This window comes from Pogoniulus pusillus, chromosome 40, assembly GCF_015220805.1.
Source record: "Pogoniulus pusillus isolate bPogPus1 chromosome 40, bPogPus1.pri, whole genome shotgun sequence".
Classification (NCBI taxonomy): Eukaryota; Metazoa; Chordata; class Aves; order Piciformes; family Lybiidae; genus Pogoniulus; species Pogoniulus pusillus.
Window position 1 is genome coordinate 7037244 of NC_087303.1, and position 17996 is coordinate 7055239.

The window sequence follows — 17996 nt, forward strand, 5'->3', positions numbered from 1 at the left end:
CCGCGCAGCGCCCGCGGCCCCTCCGCGCTCCCGCGGGCAGGAGCGGAGCTGCTCGCCCCGGCCCGGCGCGGCCGTGAGCGCCGTGAGCCCTCCCGCCCGGCTCCGGCGGGCCGCGGCCGCAGGCACCGGCGGGCTGAGCCCCTGCCCGCGCCCGCTCTGCCCATAAGTTTGTCCTCCGCGGCCACCGTGGGGTCGCTGCCGCGGGCGCGGGCGCCTGCGCGGTGCTGCGCGGTGCGGGATGGCGGCGCCGGGCGCGGAGGCGGAGGCGGAGGGAGGCTTCGCGGCCTGGCTGGCGGCGCGGCTGGAGGCGCTGGGGCTGGACCGCGCCGTGTACGGCGCCTACATTCGGGGGCTGCTCCGCGAGGAGGAGAGCGACGAGGAGCGGCTGGAGGCGCTGCGCGGGGTGCTGGGCGCCTGCCTGGTGAGGCACCGGCCGGGCCGGGTGGGGATCGCGCCCCGGGGGCGACGGGAGGCGGCGGCAGCCTTGCTGATCCCGGCGGCGCCGGGGGGTGGGGACCTGCAGAGCCCGGCGGGATCCGCGGGAGCGGTTGGCAGAGCCCTGCCGGGCGCAGTCCTCCCCGGGCAGCTCTGGCACACCTCCGGAGGCCTTTGCTGCCTGCAGCCGCCCGGACTCGGGGGTTTGGTTCGTTCAGGAGCTCAGGCTGGGAGGTGGAGTCTGCAGAGCAGCCCTGGGGAGAGGGGCTCGGGCGTGCTGCTGGCTGCAGAGCTGCGGAGCAGCTGGCACCGAACGCTGCCAGCCCAGAGCCAGCCCTGCCTGGGCTGATGCCAGCAGTGTGGGCAGCAGGGGCAGGGAGGGGATTGTGTCCCTCTGCTGTGCTCTGCTGGGACCTCCCTGCAGTGCTGGGGCAGCTCTGGAGTGCTCAGCACAGCACAGGCAGGGAGCTGCTGCAGCAGGGCCAGAGGAGGCCACAGCAGTGCTGGCAGGGCTGGAAGGGCTCTGCTGTGAGGCCAGGCTGGGAGAGTTGGGCTTGGGCAGGCTGCAGGAGAGAAGGCTGCAGGGAGACCTTCTGGTGGCCTTGGAGTGCTGGAAGGGCCCAGCAGAGAGCTGGGGACAGAGCTGTGAGCAGGAGCTGCTGGGCCAGGCCAAGGGGGGATGGTTGGAAGGTGAGAGAGGAGCTTGAGAGTGGAGAGAAGGGAGAAATGTTTGGCAGTGAGGGTGGGGAGAGCCTGTGCCAGGCTGCCCAGAGAGCTGGGAGCTGCCCATGGCTGGCAGCAGTGCAGGGGAGGCTGTGTGGGGCTGTGAGCAGCCTGCCCTGGGTGGGGAGGTCCCTGCTGGTGCAGGGTGGCTCTGGATCAGCTTTCAGGTCCTTGTTGGGCTAAAGCTGTCCCTGGCTCTGCAGTGACTCTCTGCTGTGTCAGCAGCTCCGGGGCAGGTGCAGCTTTTCATGCACGGAGGGCACAGGACTTGGCTGTGAGCTGAGTGCTTCTGGTGGCACCCAACTGACCTCTGAGCCCTCCAGGGTGGCTCAGGGTAGCTGTGGCAGATGCTGCTGTGCTTGCAGCAGGTCCTGCTGCTCACAGCACAGTGATGTGAGCCTCGAGGCCCTTGGCTCAGGCTGCAGCTGGTTCACACCAACACTGCTGCCAGCTGGGCACGGGCAGAGGCTGGAGGCCTTGGGCTGGGCAGTGCTGCCTCTCCCCCCACCAGGCTCATGCAGCTGGGAGAGTGCAGAGTTGCTTTGGAGCAGTCCTGTCCTGTGGGGGCTGCAGGCTTTGTACAGCATCTCTGAGGCTGCTGCACTGCTCTTGGGTTTCAGTGTGAATCTCTTCCCCATCTCCACTCTCACTCTCCCCTCTCCCAGCTCCAAGCCATTGTCCCTGGCCTGTCCCTCCCAGCCCTTGGCACAAGTCCCTCCCCAGCTCTCCTGCAGCCCCTTCAGGCACTGGAAGCTGCTCTGAGGTCTCCCTGGAGCCTTCTCTTCTCCAGGCTGCACAGCCCCAACCCTCCCAGCCTGTCCCCACAGCAGAGCTTCTCCAGCCCTCTGATCACCTTTGTGGCCTCCTCTGGACCTTCTCCAGCAGCTCCAGCTCCTTGTGCTGGGTTCCCAGAGCTGGAGGCAGTGCTGCAGGTGAGGGCTGAGCAGAGGGGCAGAATCCTCTCCCTGTACTGCTGCTCTCCTGCTCTGGCTGCAGCCAGCACACAGCTGGCTCTGGGCTGCCAGGGACCAGTGATGGCTCCTGGGCACTCTGGCACCAGCTGGCAGCCCCAGTATGAAGTTCCTTCCCTCCTGCTCCCATGTGAAGTTTGTTCTGCCAGCCCTGACTGCAGCCCTCTCTGCCTGTGAGAGCTCATCCATCGAGGAGGATCCTTTTCCTGTGAGTGCTTCTGGCACCCCAGACCCTCCTGCATGGCTCCTGTGCCCTTGCCCCATGCTGACCTTTGTTACCTTGGCTGGAGGGGACCCTGGCACCTGAACTTCGTGCTTGATGTTTCCTGGACACATGAGATGATCTCATGCACATCATCCTCACTGCTGCCCTGCCCCTGCAGCCTGGGCTCCTGCCAGGACCTCAGTGTCCTGGGGGCTCTCCCAGACATGGACACCCACTCTTAGCATCAGTGTCCTGGGGGCTCTCCCAGACATGGACACCCACTCTAAGCATCAGTGTCCTGGGGGCTCTTCCCCCATTCTTAGCATCAGTCTTAGGCTGGAGTCAGAGAATCCTTAGGCTGGAAAAGTACTTTCAGATCATGGAGTCCAAGCCTTAACCCAGCACTGCCCCAGGGCACCACTCAACCATGGCACTCAGCACCACAGCTTTGAAACCCCTCCAGGGATGGAGACTCCAACCCTTACTCCAAGAGGGACATTCAGGTGCAGGAGCACATCTAGAGAAGAGCAATGAAGCTGGGGAAGGGTCTGGAGAACAGGGCTGGGGAGGAGCACTGAGGAACTGGGGACATGCAGCCTGGAGAAGAGGAGGCTGAGGGAGCCCTCACTGCTCTTTACAGCTCCCTGAGAGGAGGCTGGAGCCAGATGGGGGTTGGTCAGTGACAGGACAAGAGGAAATGGCCTCAAGTTGCCCCAGGGGAGGTTTAGGTTGGACATGAGGAACAATTTCTTCCCCTTGAGGGTTGTCCAGGGGTGGAGTCCCCATCCCTGGAGGAGTTTCAGAGCTGTGGTGCTGAGGGCCATGGTTTGGTGCTGCCCTGCTGGTGCTGGGTTCAGGGTTGGATCCATGACCTGAAAGGGCTTTTCCTACCGAAGCCATCCCATGATTTGCAGGCAGTGCCTGGGTCGAGCCTGGGCAACAACAGCTGCAGTGCACTGCCAGGCCTGCCAGGGACACATCCTGGTCCCAGCTGGCTGATGGCTGAGGTGGCCCTCAGCAGGTCCCAGCTCACCTCCTGCCCCTGCTGCTGGTCCTTCCCATGTGTCTTCCTCAGCTGAGCCATTAGGATGATGCTGGAGCTCTGCCGTGGCACACAGCCCCCTCCCTGGTGATGTGCTCATGGCTCTGCAGGATGCTTCTCTGCTGCCAGGAGCCTGGTTCTGGCCTGGGCTCTGCCTCTGGGACCTGAGCTCGCAGCCGGGGTAGGCATACAGCAAGAGCAGCGAGTCCTGGCTGCTGCTCTAGGGAGGGACTGAGCCGTGCTGGAGCTCTGCAGGCCAACGATGTGCTGCTGGGGCTCCTGCTGGGGCTCCTGCCGTGCTGCTGGGCTCCTGCTGGGGCTCCTGCTGGGGCTCCTGCCGTGCTGCTGGGGCTCCTGCCGTGCTGCTGGGCTCCTGCTGGGGCTCCTGCCGTGCTGCTGGGGCTCCTGCCGTGCTGCTGGGGCTCCTGCCGTGCTGCTGGGGCTCCTGCCGTGCTGCTGGGCTCCTGCCGTGCTGCTGGGGCTCCTGCCGTGCTGCTGGGGCTCCTGCCGTGCTGCTGGGCTCCTGCTGGGGCTCCTGCCGTGCTGCTGGGGCTCCTGCCGTCCTGCTGGGGCTCCTGCCGTGCTGCTGGGCTCCTGCTGGGGCTCCTGCCGTGCTGCTGGGGCTCCTGCCGTGCTGCTGGGGCTCCTGCCGTGCTGCTGGGGCTCCTGCCGTGCTGCTGGGCTCCTGCTGGGGCTCCTGCCGTGCTGCTGGGCTCCTGCTGGGGCTCCTGCCGTGCTGCTGGGCTCCTGCTGGGGCTCCTGCCGTGCTGCTGGGCTCCTGCTGGGGCTCCTGCCGTCCTGCTGGGGCTCCTGCCGTCCTGCTGGGGCTCCTGCCGTGCTGCTGGGCTCCTGCTGGGGCTCCTGCCGTGCTGCTGGGGCTCCTGCCGTCCTGCTGGGGCTCCTGCCGTGCTGCTGGGGCTCCTGCCGTGCTGCTGGGGCTCCTGCCGTGCTGCTGGGGCTCCTGCCGAGGTGCTGGGGCTCCTGCCGTGCTGCTGGGGCTCCTGCCGTGCTGCTGGGCTCCTGCTGGGGCTCCTGCCGTGCTGCTGGGCTCCTGTCCTGGCTCTGGGCTCCTGTCCTGGCTCTGGCTGTGCTGGTTTCTTTCTGCCCTCAGCAGTGCCCTGCACTGTGACTGTTCACTGCCACTGCCGATGGCAGGTCCGGAGGGATGAGGATGTCCCTGCCGGGGGTGGGCATGGTCCTCAGTACCCCAGAGTGGTGTCAGCCCTGGCCTGGCCCTCCCCTGCCCCTGCCCCTGCCCCATGTCTCCTGCAGTCTGGTGGAGTTGGCTTAGGGAGGTTGGCTCAGAGGTGGCCTTTGAGCAGCTCCTCCGCAGCCGTGCTGGGGAGCAGAGGCTGCTGGGCAGGGGTGGTGCCTGGAGCCGCGGTGCCCTGCGGTGCCCTGCTGTGCCCTGCTGGGTCCTGGGGTGCCCTGCTGTGCCCTGCAGTGCCCTGCTGTGCTCTACAGTGCCCTGCTGGCCTCTCCTCGGTGTTACAGGGCACCTGGGGAGCCAACTGCCCTGCCCGTGCTGCTAGAGCTGCCCAGTGGGCAGGCAGACACTGTGGTGAGGGCACTGCCTGGCACGGTGCAGAGCTGGGCAGCAGCCCCAGCACCTTGTGCCTGCCTCGTGGGGGGAGACATCCCCAGTCCTGAGGGGCCTCAACAAGTGTGGCCTGGGTCCCCCCAGGCCCCATGTGTGCAGACCTCTGGTGCTGGCTGGGTGCTGTGGCTCTCTGCAGCTGGTGCTTCTCACACCTGCTTCATGCCCATGCCCAGCTTTGTGCCACGGCTGAGGAAGCTTTTTCGCTGTCCAGGAAGAAGACCTCATGAATGATGTTTGCAGAGAGGTGGTGCAGAAGTGGTCTGAGTCTCAGGTTGTGGACACCAAAGAGAAAAAAGAAGGTAGGGTGGCTGCTGGGTGCCTCTGCTGGGTGCCTCTGCTGGGTGCCTCTGCTGGGTGCCTCTGCTGGGTGCCTCTGCTGGAGCTGTGAGTGACTCAGAGTGACCCTGTGGGGAACTCACACCAACACTGCTGCTGCTGAGCTGCCCGTGGCCAGGAGCTGAGCTGCCCGTGGCCAGGAGCTGAGCTGCCCGTGGCCAGGAGCAGAGCTGCCCGTGGCCAGGAGCAGAGCTGCCCGTGGCCAGGAGCAGAGCTGCCCGTGGCCAGGAGCTGAGCTGCCTGTGGCCAGGAGCAGAGCTGCCTGTGGCCATGAGCAGAGCTCTCACAACAAAGGATTCAGCCACTGGGAAGATTTTGCTGGTGCAGGCATGCAGCAGGGGTCAGCTTGCAAGCTGGCAGCAGCAGGGAGCCAGCTGTGACCCTGATGTGCCCTCCCCTGGGGCTGAATGCCTCTTGTTTGCCTGCTCTGCGTCTCTGCCTTGGTTCTGGCTGCACACAAACCTTGTCCCTGCCTGCTGCCCTCCTGCAGGCAGCCCTGCAGTGAGGGAGCTGCTCCTGCACTGCCCTGCTTGGCTAACCCCAGCCTGCCACAAACCCACTCCCCTCTGCAGGGCTGGCAGAGCCAGGCAGCAGCTTGGGGCTTCCCCCCAAAGGCCACCCTTGGGCCAGCCTTGCCTCTGGCTGGGGCCAGGGAAGGGCTGCACTGATCTGTGCCTCTTCTAGCACCTGGCTGGGGCTGCTGCTGGGCTCCTCCTGCCCAGGGGGTGGGGTCCCCACAGGAGTTGGCACAAAAAGAAGGCAGCAGTGTTAGGAACACGAAGGGTTAATCTCTGGCTGGGCTTGCACCCCAGGATTGGTCACCGATGTGAGAGCCCTGAGGAGCCCTGCAAGGGATGTGTCAGCCCCCAGGTGGCCTTTGAGGGCCTTCCAGGGTGAATCAGCTGCTTGCAGCCTGGGTGGGTGATCAGTTAATTGTGTTAATTAACGCTGCAGCAGGGACTGAGCTGCTCAGCTCTGGGCTGTCAGGCTTGCTGCTGCCTGCAGTTTTAGGCCTGTGGTTAAAGCACTCAGGGGCTTTGCTGCTGTGTCTGCAGGGACTGCCTGATGCTCTGCCTCTTCTCCTTGCCAGATGAGATCCAGGCCATCGCCAGCATGATGGAGAAGCAGGCCAGGATTGTGGTGAAGCCAAAGGAGGTGTCCCAGGAGGAGAGGCAGAGGAAAGCTGCCCTCCTGGCCCAGTATGCCAACGTCACAGATGAGGAGGAATATCCTTTTCCTGGCCCTGCTGAGGTGCTCTGAGGGACCAGACCTGTTAGACACCTGCAGGGCACCCTTCAGCTGCCCTGGCTGGGGGCAGAGCTGGGCACACGTGCCAGGCTTCCTCCTCCATGGCAGAACAACTTCCATGGCAGAACAGCTCCTAGTTTGTGGAATGCCATGAGCAGACTCTCCTTTGAGGGTGCTTCTTTTGTCATCCCACACTGCCCACCTGGGTAGGGGTCACCCAGCCCAGGTGTGTTGCAGAAGAGCCACGACTCAGCTCCTGTAGCTGTGCCCAGCAGTTGTGGTACTGAGTTAACCTCCTGCTGGCTGGTGAGAAGCTCATTGAAAAGGTCCTCTTCAGGGGGTGTGGAGTGGGAGAGGGAAAGCTCCCTGCTTACAGAGCTGAAGAAAGAGCCTTGGGGGTGCTGAGCAGCTCCCCAGGAGCCAGCAGTGCCCTCCTGCAGCCCTAAGGCAGCTGAGTGCTGGCTGCAGCCAGAGCAGTGTGGGCAGAGGGCAGGAGAGGGCATTGTGCCCCTTGGCTCTGCTCAGACCTCACCTCCAGTCCTGCCTCCAGCTCTGCTCGCCCCAGCAGAAGCACTCAGAGATGCTCCAGGGGCTGGAGCAGCTCTGCTGTGGGCACAGGCTGAGGGAGCTGGGGGAGGAGAAGGCTCCAGGGGGACCTCAGAGCTGCTGCCAGTGCCTGGAGGGAGCCTGCAGGAAGGCTGCAGAGAGACTTTGGCTGAGGGGGTCTGAGCCAGGCCCAGGGGAATGGTTTGGAGCTGAGGCAGAGCAGGCTGAGAGTGGAGCTGAGGAGGAAGCTCTGCAGTGTGAGGGTGGTGAGAGCCTGGCACAGGCTGCCCAGGGAGTGTTCAAGGGCAGGCTGGATGAGGCCTTGAGCAACCAAGCCTGGTTGAGAGGTGTCCCTGCCCATGGCAGGTGGTTGGAGGAGCTGAGCTCTGAGCTCCCTTCCAGCCTGAGCCATTCCACAGCAGTTCCGTGTGGCACAAGAGGAGCAAAACTGAGCAGGAGGGACCCAGCCCTGGCGCTCGAGCAGCAGGAGGGAGCTGAATGTGGACTCTGTGCTTGCCTGGCCCTGATTGTCTCTGCTCGTGTGGGCTCCTTGGGGCTGGATGCAGTCATGGTCTGGCATGGCCTGGGGAGGTCTGACAGTGCAGGGGCAGCAGTCACTGCCTGGCACCGCAGGGGCACTGCTCAGTGCCTGGCTCTGCAGGGGCACTGCTCACTGCCTGGCACCTCAGGGGCACCGCTCAGTGCCTGGTGCGGCAGGGGCATTGCTCACTGCCTGGCACCTCAGGGGCACCGCTCACTGCCTGGCACCACAGGGGCACCAGTCCTTGCTTTCCTTAACGCCCTCTCAGTGGGGAGGACGAGCAGGAGGCTTCGGCCGCCGTCAGCCTGGGCTCAGAGAAGTGTATCCTTTGCCTTGGTGCCTCGGGCTCGGGGGGAGGGCAGCTCCCAGGGGCCTTTCCTGTGCTTCCTTGCCAGAGCCGATCCTGCCCTCGCCCTTTCTCCAGGGCCACCTTCAGGCTGCTGATTCATTTTCCCTCTGCCCTTGCTCGGAACAAAGGTTCTGTGTCCCCTGCTGCCGGCCCAGTGCAGGGCTGGAGCTGAGTCTCTCTCCTCTTTCCTCCACTGCTTCTTCCCCCTCCCCTCCGCGCTGCAGCTTCACAGGACAGGCTCATGGCTGAGGACAGCTCTGACAGCACATCAGGGCAGTGTTAGCTGTGTCCAGGCAGGTGACTCGTGGCAGGAGTTGGTCAAAGTGCAACAGCAAATGGTGGTGAGGCTCAGAGAGCTGCAGTGCAGCTGACCCCCGGTGGTGGCCAAGCCCCAAACCTTCCATGATTCACTTCTCCATTCCCAAACTCCTTGTGGAGGACCAGGCTGGATGAGGCCTTGAGCGACCTGTTCCCAGTGGGAGCTGTCCCTGCCTATGGCAGGGTTTGGATCTGGCTGAGCTTTGAGCTCCTTTCCAACCTAAACCATTCTGTGATTTCCAGAGCACTCTCCCAGCCCCCTGGGCTGAACCTGGAGCACCTTCCCTGCTCGGCTTGCAGGAAGGGTAGGGGGAGCCAGGAGGTGGAGGGGGAGGTGGGATCCAGTCCAGCCCTGCTCCAGCTGTCCTTAACGCGCGGGGCGGGCAGCGCTGTTCCGCAACACCAACGTGGAGGATGTGCTGAACGCCAGGAAGCTGGAGAGGGAGCTGCTGCGGGACGAGTTCCAGAAGAAGAAGGAGCAGGACAAGCTGCAGCGGGAGAAGGACAAGCTGGCCAAGCAGGAGAGGAAGGAGAAGGAGAAGAAGAGGACACAGAAGGGCGAGCGGAAGCGGTAGCTGGGGGCTCCCGGCCGGACTCCGAGGGCAGGAGGCCGTTGGTGTGTTTCGGCAGCGGGAGCCTGGGCACAGCTGGGGCTGGCAGAGAGGCTCTGCAGAAAGGTTTCTTTGGGGTGTTTCGTTTTCCTCTCTTTGTGTTTTTCCATAGCAGAGAAGACATTTTTCAGGCAGCAGCTGCAGTGTGCCCTGTGCTTGTGGTGTCCAACGTCCTCTGGGTGCTTGTGGCCAATGTCTGTACCAAAGAGCTGCTCTTTGGATCGCTTTGTCCTTCCAGCCCTGCCCACCGAGGCAAATGGGGATGCAGGAGAGGGCTCCCAGGCTGGCTGTGGCCTCCCAGCAGCCTCGGTTTGCAGGAGCTGGGTGCCTGAGAGCTTCCTGGGCTGATCCTGGACCTGCTGCTATGGGGCAGAGGTGACTTTATGGCCACCAGCCTCGCCAGGTGCTTGCTGCTGGTGCTGCCAGGACAGCGCTGCGGCTGCAGCCCTCCTCAGCTGGGGCTGCTGCGGCCAGGCAGAGGGAGCCTCATCAAATATCCATGAGAGCAGCTGGGAGGCTGCACCACCCCCGGGCCCCTGGGACAGCCAGCACCGTGCTGGGTCCTGTGCCAGAGCCCTGCTGCTATTTTAGGCCTTTGCTGGTGGCTGCTTGTGGAGCTCCCTGCAGTGCTTCCTGGGGTGAGCAGTGGCTGCTGCAGTGCTCCCTGGTGATCCTGGGGTGAGCAGTGGGTGCCAGGGTGAGTGCTCCAGGGCAGGCTGTCACTGGGCACAGCCACGGCTGCCCCTGGGGGCCGATTGCTTCTGTCTCCCCTGGAGGGCTGTTTCCAGCCTCTTTAGTGCCCCCCAGCTCGGGAGCTCTGGGGACTGAGTGTGAAGGAGCTGCAGTGTGCTCAGGGGTGCAGGAGGAACCCTGTGCCTCTGGCTGTGTGCAGGTGAGGTGAGCTCCTGGGCACCCAGCCCCCAGCCCACCGCCTGCTCTCGGTGCCAGCCCAGGCCTGGGCCTGCCTCTGTTTCAGTCCCTGCTGCACGTCTGAGTGTTCATCTTTGGACCTGAACAATAAAAGTAGTTGGCCAAGAACAGGCTCCTGTGTCTGACTGGGTGCCCTGGGGTGCCCTCTGGGGCTCCCTGTCCCACCTCCTTCTGCTCCCCTACCCAACAGGACTGTCTGAGGCCTCCCTAGTGCTGGCCTTTGGTTATTCCCAGCTTGTTTCCCAGACTGTGGTTTCCTTCACCTCTGCCCCAGCCCCTCACAAGGCAGTGGACAAAGAAAGCCAATAAGGGACCTTAATCAGGGAGTGGGTGTCATGGAGGGTGGCAAAGCCCCTGAAAGGTCCCCATGTCATGTCAGTTGCAGTGTCTCACATTGTAAGCCAAAACAATCTTCTGGTCCCATGAGAAGTTTCCTCCCTAGGGAAGATAAAAGGTAAACATTGGCCAGTGTTTTCCAGCTATGGGCCTTGGTGCACACTGAGCACCTGCTGAGGGGCTGAGCTGTGGGTGGTCCTGCAGGCTGTTTTGGTAAGAACTGCCCAATTGTGCAGGTTGATGATAACTTTGTACCAATCTGTAAGAACATTGTACAAATGGTCAGAGCTGTGAGCACAGCTCCTTTGGGCATTATCAGTGGTGTCTGCCTGCCTCGGGGGTGCTGTGTGCTGTTGTCGCTGCTGCTACCAACCTGCCAGCTACCTGCCTGCAGCCCGTTCCCACTGCTCAGCCTGCTCCAGCCTCAGCTCGGCGTGAGACTGCTTGGGCCCGATGCTGGCCGGGGAAAAGGGACAACGCCCTAATGGTGCTCCCAAACCCTGCTGAGCTGCTGTGCCTGTGAGCAGACTGATGAGCTCTTAGAATCAACACTGAACAAAGGCTCAAAGAACTTTCACACCACAGACTCTCTTTTATTTACCATTCTCTGAGCTGTTACTCCAGCCTCATCAAAGAATCCACCTGGGGAACTGAGTTTGGGGAAGGGGAGCTCCGTGTTTCAGCAATACATCACTTGGGCTTTACAAGTCAGCCTCGCCTGTTCTCCCCGTGAATTCCCTGTGAGACTGCGTTCCACGACAAGCTGGCGTCGTGGGCAGGATGAGGTAGATACAGAGTAACGGCAGAGAGTTCATAATGGCACAGGGGGGAGAGGCTGCGGCAGCAGAGGCTGCAGGAGCGCTGGCAGGATTAGATCTGCTTTCCAAGTTCGTGTCTGTCTTTGAGCCTTCTGATATACGGAGAGCCGTGGACAGGCTCGGCGATGTTAGCCTAGACCGAGCTGCCAGTAAGTCAGCAGATGTGCTCACTGCGCTGTACGTGGCCTTTAAGGACGCTGAAGGAGTGGACAGTGAGAATTTTGTGCGGTTGGCAGCATTTCTGGTTCATGCTCACAGCGAATGTGATGGCCTGAGACTTAAATTAGGAAAGCTGAGAGACGATTCGAAGGAGCTGGAGGATCGTTTCCGTCGAGAGCGAAGGTACTGGGAGCGAACCAATGAGGAGCTGAGAGCTGAAGTTAGGAGTTTGGGAGAGGAAAGTGTCCGGCGCGGTGTGAATGTAGAAGCTGCCCAGCGAGAGGTCAGGGTGCTCCGAAAGGAGAGGGATGCAGCCCTGAGAGACGCAGAGGCGGCCCGGCAGAGCACAGGCTGTCGTGCGGGACCCGCGGTGACTGAAGACAGGATGAGACTGTGGGAGGAGAAGTTAGACAGAGTGCTAGCCCGAGTGGCACAGTCCAGGGCTGGATCGTGTGCGGGTACGCCGCAGCCCGCCGCCGGGAACCGACAGCTGCCCTGGGTGTGCCGTCCTCTAGCCCCGTTCAAACGGCTCAGCCATCACAGCCGCAGCCCATGGCCGGTGCGCCGCAGCCCGCGGTCCGCCGGAGAGAGTCGGGAGCTTACCAGGCTTTGCCAATCGCTCCTTCTCCGGTCCAAGCGCCGCAACCGGTCCCAGTTCCTTCACCGCCGCCGCCGTCCCGTGCCCAAACGCCGGCCTCGGGGCTGTACGACTCAGGGACTCTATCTCAAGCGCCCCAGCCACGCCAGCTCCCGGCGCGGTCTACACCCGTCCCTCTGCCGCACGCCTCGGCTCGACAAGCGCTGCCGCCAGCGCAGCCGGCTGCGCCGCCCCGGGTATCGGCTCAGACGCAAACAGAGCAGTCGATCCAGCCTCAGTCCGCGCCAGCGCCGATGCCGTCTCCTCAGCCAGCTCTGCCATCAGCTGCGCAGCCAGGACGAGCCCCACAGCCGCCGGTGCGGCCGCTCCCGCAGCAAGCGCCGGCGGTGCCAGCCCAGCCGCGCTCGGCTCCGCAGCCCCCCCCCGGGCCGCCGTTGCGGAGCGGCAGAGGCAGTGCACCTGCGCAGCGCCATCCCGGGCCGCAGCCCGGCCCCGCGCCAACCGGCAGCGACACGGAGGTGGGAGAGACGCACGGAGGCGTGAGAACCCATTCCGCACATCCTCTCCTCGCGTCCGAAACCGTCCAAGGCCACCGAGGGAATAAAACCACGGCCGCGAAGACTACACCATACACGGCGTTAGAGATGCATGAGCTTAGGGAAATCTATTCCCGCATGCCTCATGAAACCATCACTGACTATGTATGCCGGGTGGTGAATAGTGGTGCCGAGGCGATAGTCTTGTCCCGTGAAGAGGTGGGGAGAAGCTGCTGGGGACCCGAAGTGTTCCTTGGGGATGGTCCCGAGGGAAATCTTGCATTGAGTGCTAGAATCTTTTATTGGGCTGCTTCTTATGATCCTTTAGATAGGGATGAACCCACAACATTCTGGGTCACAAACCCTGATGAGTTAAATGAAGCAGTCACTAAGAGCGCGTGTATGCAAGCCGTGAGTCAGAGGGGGCTATACTCAAACCCGATGGATGCCCCAATAGAGCCACATAGGCTGGGACCTCTGGTAAAGGGTTTGCCGATTTTTTTAAGAGCTGAATGCTATAGAAGAAAGGTGCAAATTGAGAAGGTAATGTTCAAAAACACGCAGCCAGGACAGAGCTCACTCCACCACACTACCTGGAGAGAGCTGCTCGGCGAATTATTTAGTCTAGGGCGAGTATTGGGTTATGATACTGAGCCACCTTTACCAGCACCTGCCTTTCAGAAGAGGCAGTCTGGAAGCAAGAGCAGCCCTGCATCACGAGGAAAGAAACAAGACGTGTGACATGCTAAGACGTCTGGTAGCCCTAAAGGGAGTCCAGAATGAAGCCCACGATCAAGTCCCAGGGGGAGCCCTGAGCTTAATCGTCGCTTCAGTTCTGGAATGACCTGGATACCAAGTCCCTGTTATGGGCCGGGTATAATCCCGACACAAGAGCAAAAGTATGGGGTAAAACCTCGTGATCTATTTAAGAGAAGACAGGTGGAGCACGATCCCATGAAGGCTGAATTCAGTGCCATGAGGAAATCTATATGAGATGATATGCATCAAATGATAAAAGAGCTGTTAGAACTGGCACTGAAAGGCCATGACGAAGAAGAGGGAGGACAGGACCATAAGCGGGGTTCCAAAACCACTTCTCCTAGCAAGTCAGGTCAGTCTGATCAGCAGCGAGCTAAAAGCAAACCAAAACACTAGAAGCAGCGATGAATGCTTCAGGCCACACTCATCACTTTGTCTCTGCATGTCAGTGGTCTGAGAAATCTGAACCCTGTATCATAGTATCATATCATAGTATCATATCATAGTATCATCAGGGTTAGAAGAGACCTCACAGATCATCAAGTCCAACCCTTTACCACAGAGCTCAAGGCTAGACCATGGCACCAAGTGCCACGTCCAATCCTGCCTTGAACAGCTCCAGGGACGGCAACTCCACCACCTCCCCGGGCAGCCCATTCCAGTGTCCAATGACTCTCTCAGGGAAGAACTTTCTCCTCACCTCGAGCCTAAACCTCCCCTGGCGCAGCCTAAGGCTGTGTCCTCTTGTTCTGGCGCTGGCCAGGACCAGACAGAACTGCTGTTAAGTACCTGCTGGATACAGGTGCACCAATTACAGTGCTAAATGTGCAGCTGGCAAAACGCCTAAGAGACTTGCCATCCAGAAGGGAGGTAAAAGTAACAGGTGTCACAGGGCAGCCTGAAACATGCTATTTAGCCAAAACCAAACTGTGGTTACCCAGGGAGAAGAGAAGTACCCAGGTAGAAGTGGCATTAGGCACCTGTCAACATAATATTCTTGGATTTGATGTTCTAGTGCCACTGAGTGGATTTGCCAGTGGGAAGCGAATCAGTTTCAAACGTGGAAGTTTGGAGGGCTGATGACTGGAAAAGGCTATCAGAGATAGGCCGATCCAGGTCCCTTAAGGTTGGTTGGGTTAAAGGGCATTCCAAACAGCAAACCCCAGCTGCAGCCTGGAATGATCAGGCAGATTTCCTGGTGAAAATAAACATAGTTGATGATGAGAAAGATGAGCGGTGGAGATTAGCTGAATGGCTACACATCAAAAGAGGTCATTCAGGGAAAGCAGACCTCTACTATGAGTGTAGATCCAGAGGATGGCCAATTTCTATGACTACCTGCAAGGAAATCATTTCAGCTTGTCCACAGTGCAAGATTAGGCTTAAAGCCAATCACCCCAACCTAGCACCAGCACAACACATCAGAGGAGACAAGAAAATGTGGAGCACATGGCAAGTCGACTATGTGGGACCATTTGAACCCTCACATGGGAAGAAATATATACTGGTGGGGGTGGAAGTGGTTTCAGGATTAGTCATGGCTACAGCAACTAATGCTGCCACAGGAGCTCAGACTATTGAAGCTCTGAAGCAGTGGTTTAGTATTCTGCCAATGCCAGAGTACATCCAAAGTGATAATGGATCTCACTTTACAGCATCACCTGTACAAGCCTGGGCTAAGGGTGAGGGAGTCTCATGGGTATTCCACACTCCCTACTATCCTCAAGCTAATGGTATTGTAGGGAGAACCAATGCTCTGATTAAGAAACATGCCATGGTGTCCAAAGGAAACTGGGATAAATGTTTACCATATGCAGTCTTCATCATGAATAACCAAAGGGGTAATTATGGTAGTCCTAAAATAAGAGCATTTTGTCTTGACAAGCCAGTGGAGAATGTTAACCATCCACCAGCTAAATCTCAACACTCTCAACAATCATTACACAAATTACAAGTGGGACACCCAGTAATGGTAAACTTGCCTTCGATTGGAGTTGTGCCTATGACCCTGTCATAGAATCAACCAGGTTGGAAGAGACCTCCAAGCTCATCCAGTCCAACCTATCCCCCAGCCCTATCCAGTCAACCAGACCATGGCACCAAGTGCCTCATCCAGTCTTTTCTTGAAGACCCCCAGGGACGGTGCCTCCACCACCTCCCTGGGCAGCCCATTCCAATGCCAATCACTCTCTCTGTGAAGAACTTCTTCCTAATATCCAGCCTATACCTACCCTGGCACAACTTGAGACTGTGTCCCCTTGTTCTGTTGCTGGTTGCCTGGGAGAAGAGACCACCCCCACCTGGCTACAATGCCCCTTCAGGTTGTATGCATGGGAAGCAACTGATGTAAGTGGGAAACTCATTGCATCAGTGCACGATGGATTCTCCCAGACTCCTGAATTGCTTTAGCACATACCAGGTGTTCTTGCTTTGTAAATATTCAATAAAGCTGTGTGTCATTCAGGGGGTGGGCATATGGGATTCATCTGGTTTAGGCTGGTTTAGATTATAGTCATGTTTATGTATTAGTTATTTTAGTCATATATGTATAATGGTTAAGTTTTCATTTTTGTTTTCTGATTCTTGGCTTAATGTGAGCCAGGGGGTGGAGCATGTCATGGAGGGTGGCAAAGCCCCTGAAAGGTCCCCATGTCATGTCAGTTGCAGTGTCTCACATTGTAAGCCAAAAGCATCATAAAACCAAAACAATCCTCTGGTCCCATGAGAAGTTTCCTCCCTAGGGAAGATAAAAGGTAAACATTGGCCAATGTTTTCCAGCTATGGGCCTTGGTTCCCATGCACACTGAGCACCTGCTGAGGGGCTGAGCTGTGGGTGGTCCTGCAGGCTGTTTTGGTAAGAACTGCCCAATTGTGCAGGTTGATGATAACTTTGTACCAATCTGTAAGAACATCGTACAAATGGTCAGAGCTGTGAGCACAGCTCCTTTGGGCATTATCAGTGGTGTCTGCCTGCCTCGGGGGTGCTGTGTGCTGTTGTCACTGCTGCTACCACCCTACCAGCTACCTGCCTGCAGCCCGTTCCCACTGCTCAGCCTGCTCCAGCATGCCTGCTTCGGCCTGCCTGCTCCAGCCTCAGCTCGGCGTGAGACTGCCTGGGCCCGATGCTGGCCGGGGAAAAGGGACAACGCCCTAATAGTGCTCCCAAACCCTGCTGAGCTGCTGTGCCTGTGAGCAGACTGATGAGCTCTTAAAATCAACACTGAGCAAAGGCTCAAAGAACTTTCACACCACAGACTCTCTTTTATTTACCATTCTCTGAGCTGCTACTCCAGCCTCATCAAAGAATCCACCTGGGGAACTGAGTGTGGGGAAGGGGAGCTCCGTGTTTCACCAATACATCACTTGGGCTTTACAAGTCAGCCTCGTGTTCCACGGCAGTGGGGATAGGCCAAGGGGCTTCAAAGGGGCAGGGGCTGGGTTCAGAGGAGCTGTAAGGAGGAAAGTCTGCACTGGAACAGGCTGCCCATGTTGGCTGTGGATGCCTCTTCCCTGGAGGTGCTCAAGGTCAGGCTGGGTGGGGGCTTGAGCAGCCTGTGCTGGTGGCAGATGTCCCTGCTCAGGGCAGGGGGCTTGGACCAGAGGACTTTGAAGGTCTCTTCCAGCTTCTGAGTCTGTGGCCAAACCCTGCTCTCCCCAGGCCTCAGCTCGGCCTGGGGGCTGTGTGGATCCCAGCTGAGGCAGAACAGGGAGCTGGGGTGGGAAGCAGCTACTGAGGGCCAAGGGTGGCAGTGCATCACCCCCAGCCCCAGAGCCTGCCCACAGCCCAGCACTGGGGCCCAGTTCTGACGTTTTCTTGCAGCCTGGAGCCCCCTGCACAGCTGCTGGGCTTGAGGCAGGGTAGGGACACTGCAGTGCCCAGAGCAGCCCTGGCCACAGGTGGGGCTGGGGAGCTGCTGGGTGTCCACCCAGGCTGGTTCAACACCTGCACCTGCACCTCAGCTGCTCTGGCAGCAGCAGCTGCCCTCCCCTTGCTGGCGGCAGCCTCAGATTTTCCCTTGGTCCTAAGCTGGGCACCAAGAGCAAAGGACAACCACCACAGGTGCCCAAAACTGCAGGGGCAGCAGAAGTTTGTGCACTGAGGAGGGCTCAGGATGGAGGCTCCCCCTTGCAGACTGGCAGATTACCTTTATCATCTGTGCCACACAGCCAGCACAGGGCTGGAGCTGGAAGCTTCTTGTGTCTGGCTGGGAGGCTTCACCTCCTCCCCTCCCTTACACAAGGTCCTGTGAGGGGCAGCAGCCAGCCTGGGGCACAGCAGGAGAAGCACAACCAGCAGTGCCTTGCCAAGGCAGCTTCAGCAGCTGCTGGTGCTGGGAAGCCAGGGGTGTGCTGTGCTCTGGTGTGAGCACACACAGGGGCATCAGCTCCAGGGGGCAGAGGTGCCCCTTGAGCCGTTTGGGCACAGCCAGGCCTGGGGCCAGCAGCTCACCACTGAGGCAGTGCCCCAGCAGATGGTACTTCCAGAGATGGGTACATGGGATGGGCAGGAGCATGCAGCTGGCACCAGCACCAGGAATGCTATGGGGCAGAGACTGAAGGGCTGCACAAGCCTCCCTGGCAGCACCAACTCCTGCCTGACAAAGCCAGCACTGTGGCTGCAGGACCCTGTCAGACTTTCCCCTTGCTTTGTGCCACACTGCTGTCAGCTCTCTGCACTGCCTCACACCTCTCAGCCTGTTCCAGTGTCTGCCAGACTCAGCTGCCCAGTTCTGGACTCCCCAGCTCAAGGACAGAGAAGTACTGCAGGGAGTCCAGAGCAAGGCCACTGAGGGCACTGGAACAGCTCTCGTGAGGAGAGGCTGAGGAGCTGGGGCTGGTGAGCCTGGAGAGGAGGCTGAGGGGGATCTGATCAATGCTTACCCAAGGGGTGGGTATCAGGAGGATGGGGCCAGGCTCTTCTCAGTGCTCCCCAGA

The 17996-nt window shown here is 60.1% G+C and overlaps 1 protein-coding gene and 1 long non-coding RNA gene across 2 annotated transcripts; one reads left to right on the forward strand and one right to left on the reverse strand.

The window, feature by feature from the left end:
- The first annotated feature begins 159 nt into the window (after positions 1–159).
- Positions 160–9963, forward strand: CCDC43 (coiled-coil domain containing 43). Its single transcript, XM_064174576.1, has 5 exons — positions 160–421; positions 5188–5275; positions 6403–6538; positions 7916–7968; positions 8702–9963. Exons 1-5 carry the CDS (start codon positions 239–241, stop codon positions 8887–8889), a joined length of 648 nt encoding a protein of 215 aa, XP_064030646.1. The 5' UTR covers positions 160–238; the 3' UTR covers positions 8890–9963.
- An 819-nt stretch (positions 9964–10782) lies between these two features.
- Positions 10783–12347, reverse strand: LOC135191904 (uncharacterized). Its single transcript, XR_010308878.1, has 2 exons — positions 11772–12347; positions 10783–11559 (listed from the first exon to the last, which is right to left on the reverse strand). It is a non-coding gene; the product is annotated as an uncharacterized LOC135191904 (long non-coding RNA).
- Between the last annotated feature and the right edge of the window lie 5649 nt (positions 12348–17996).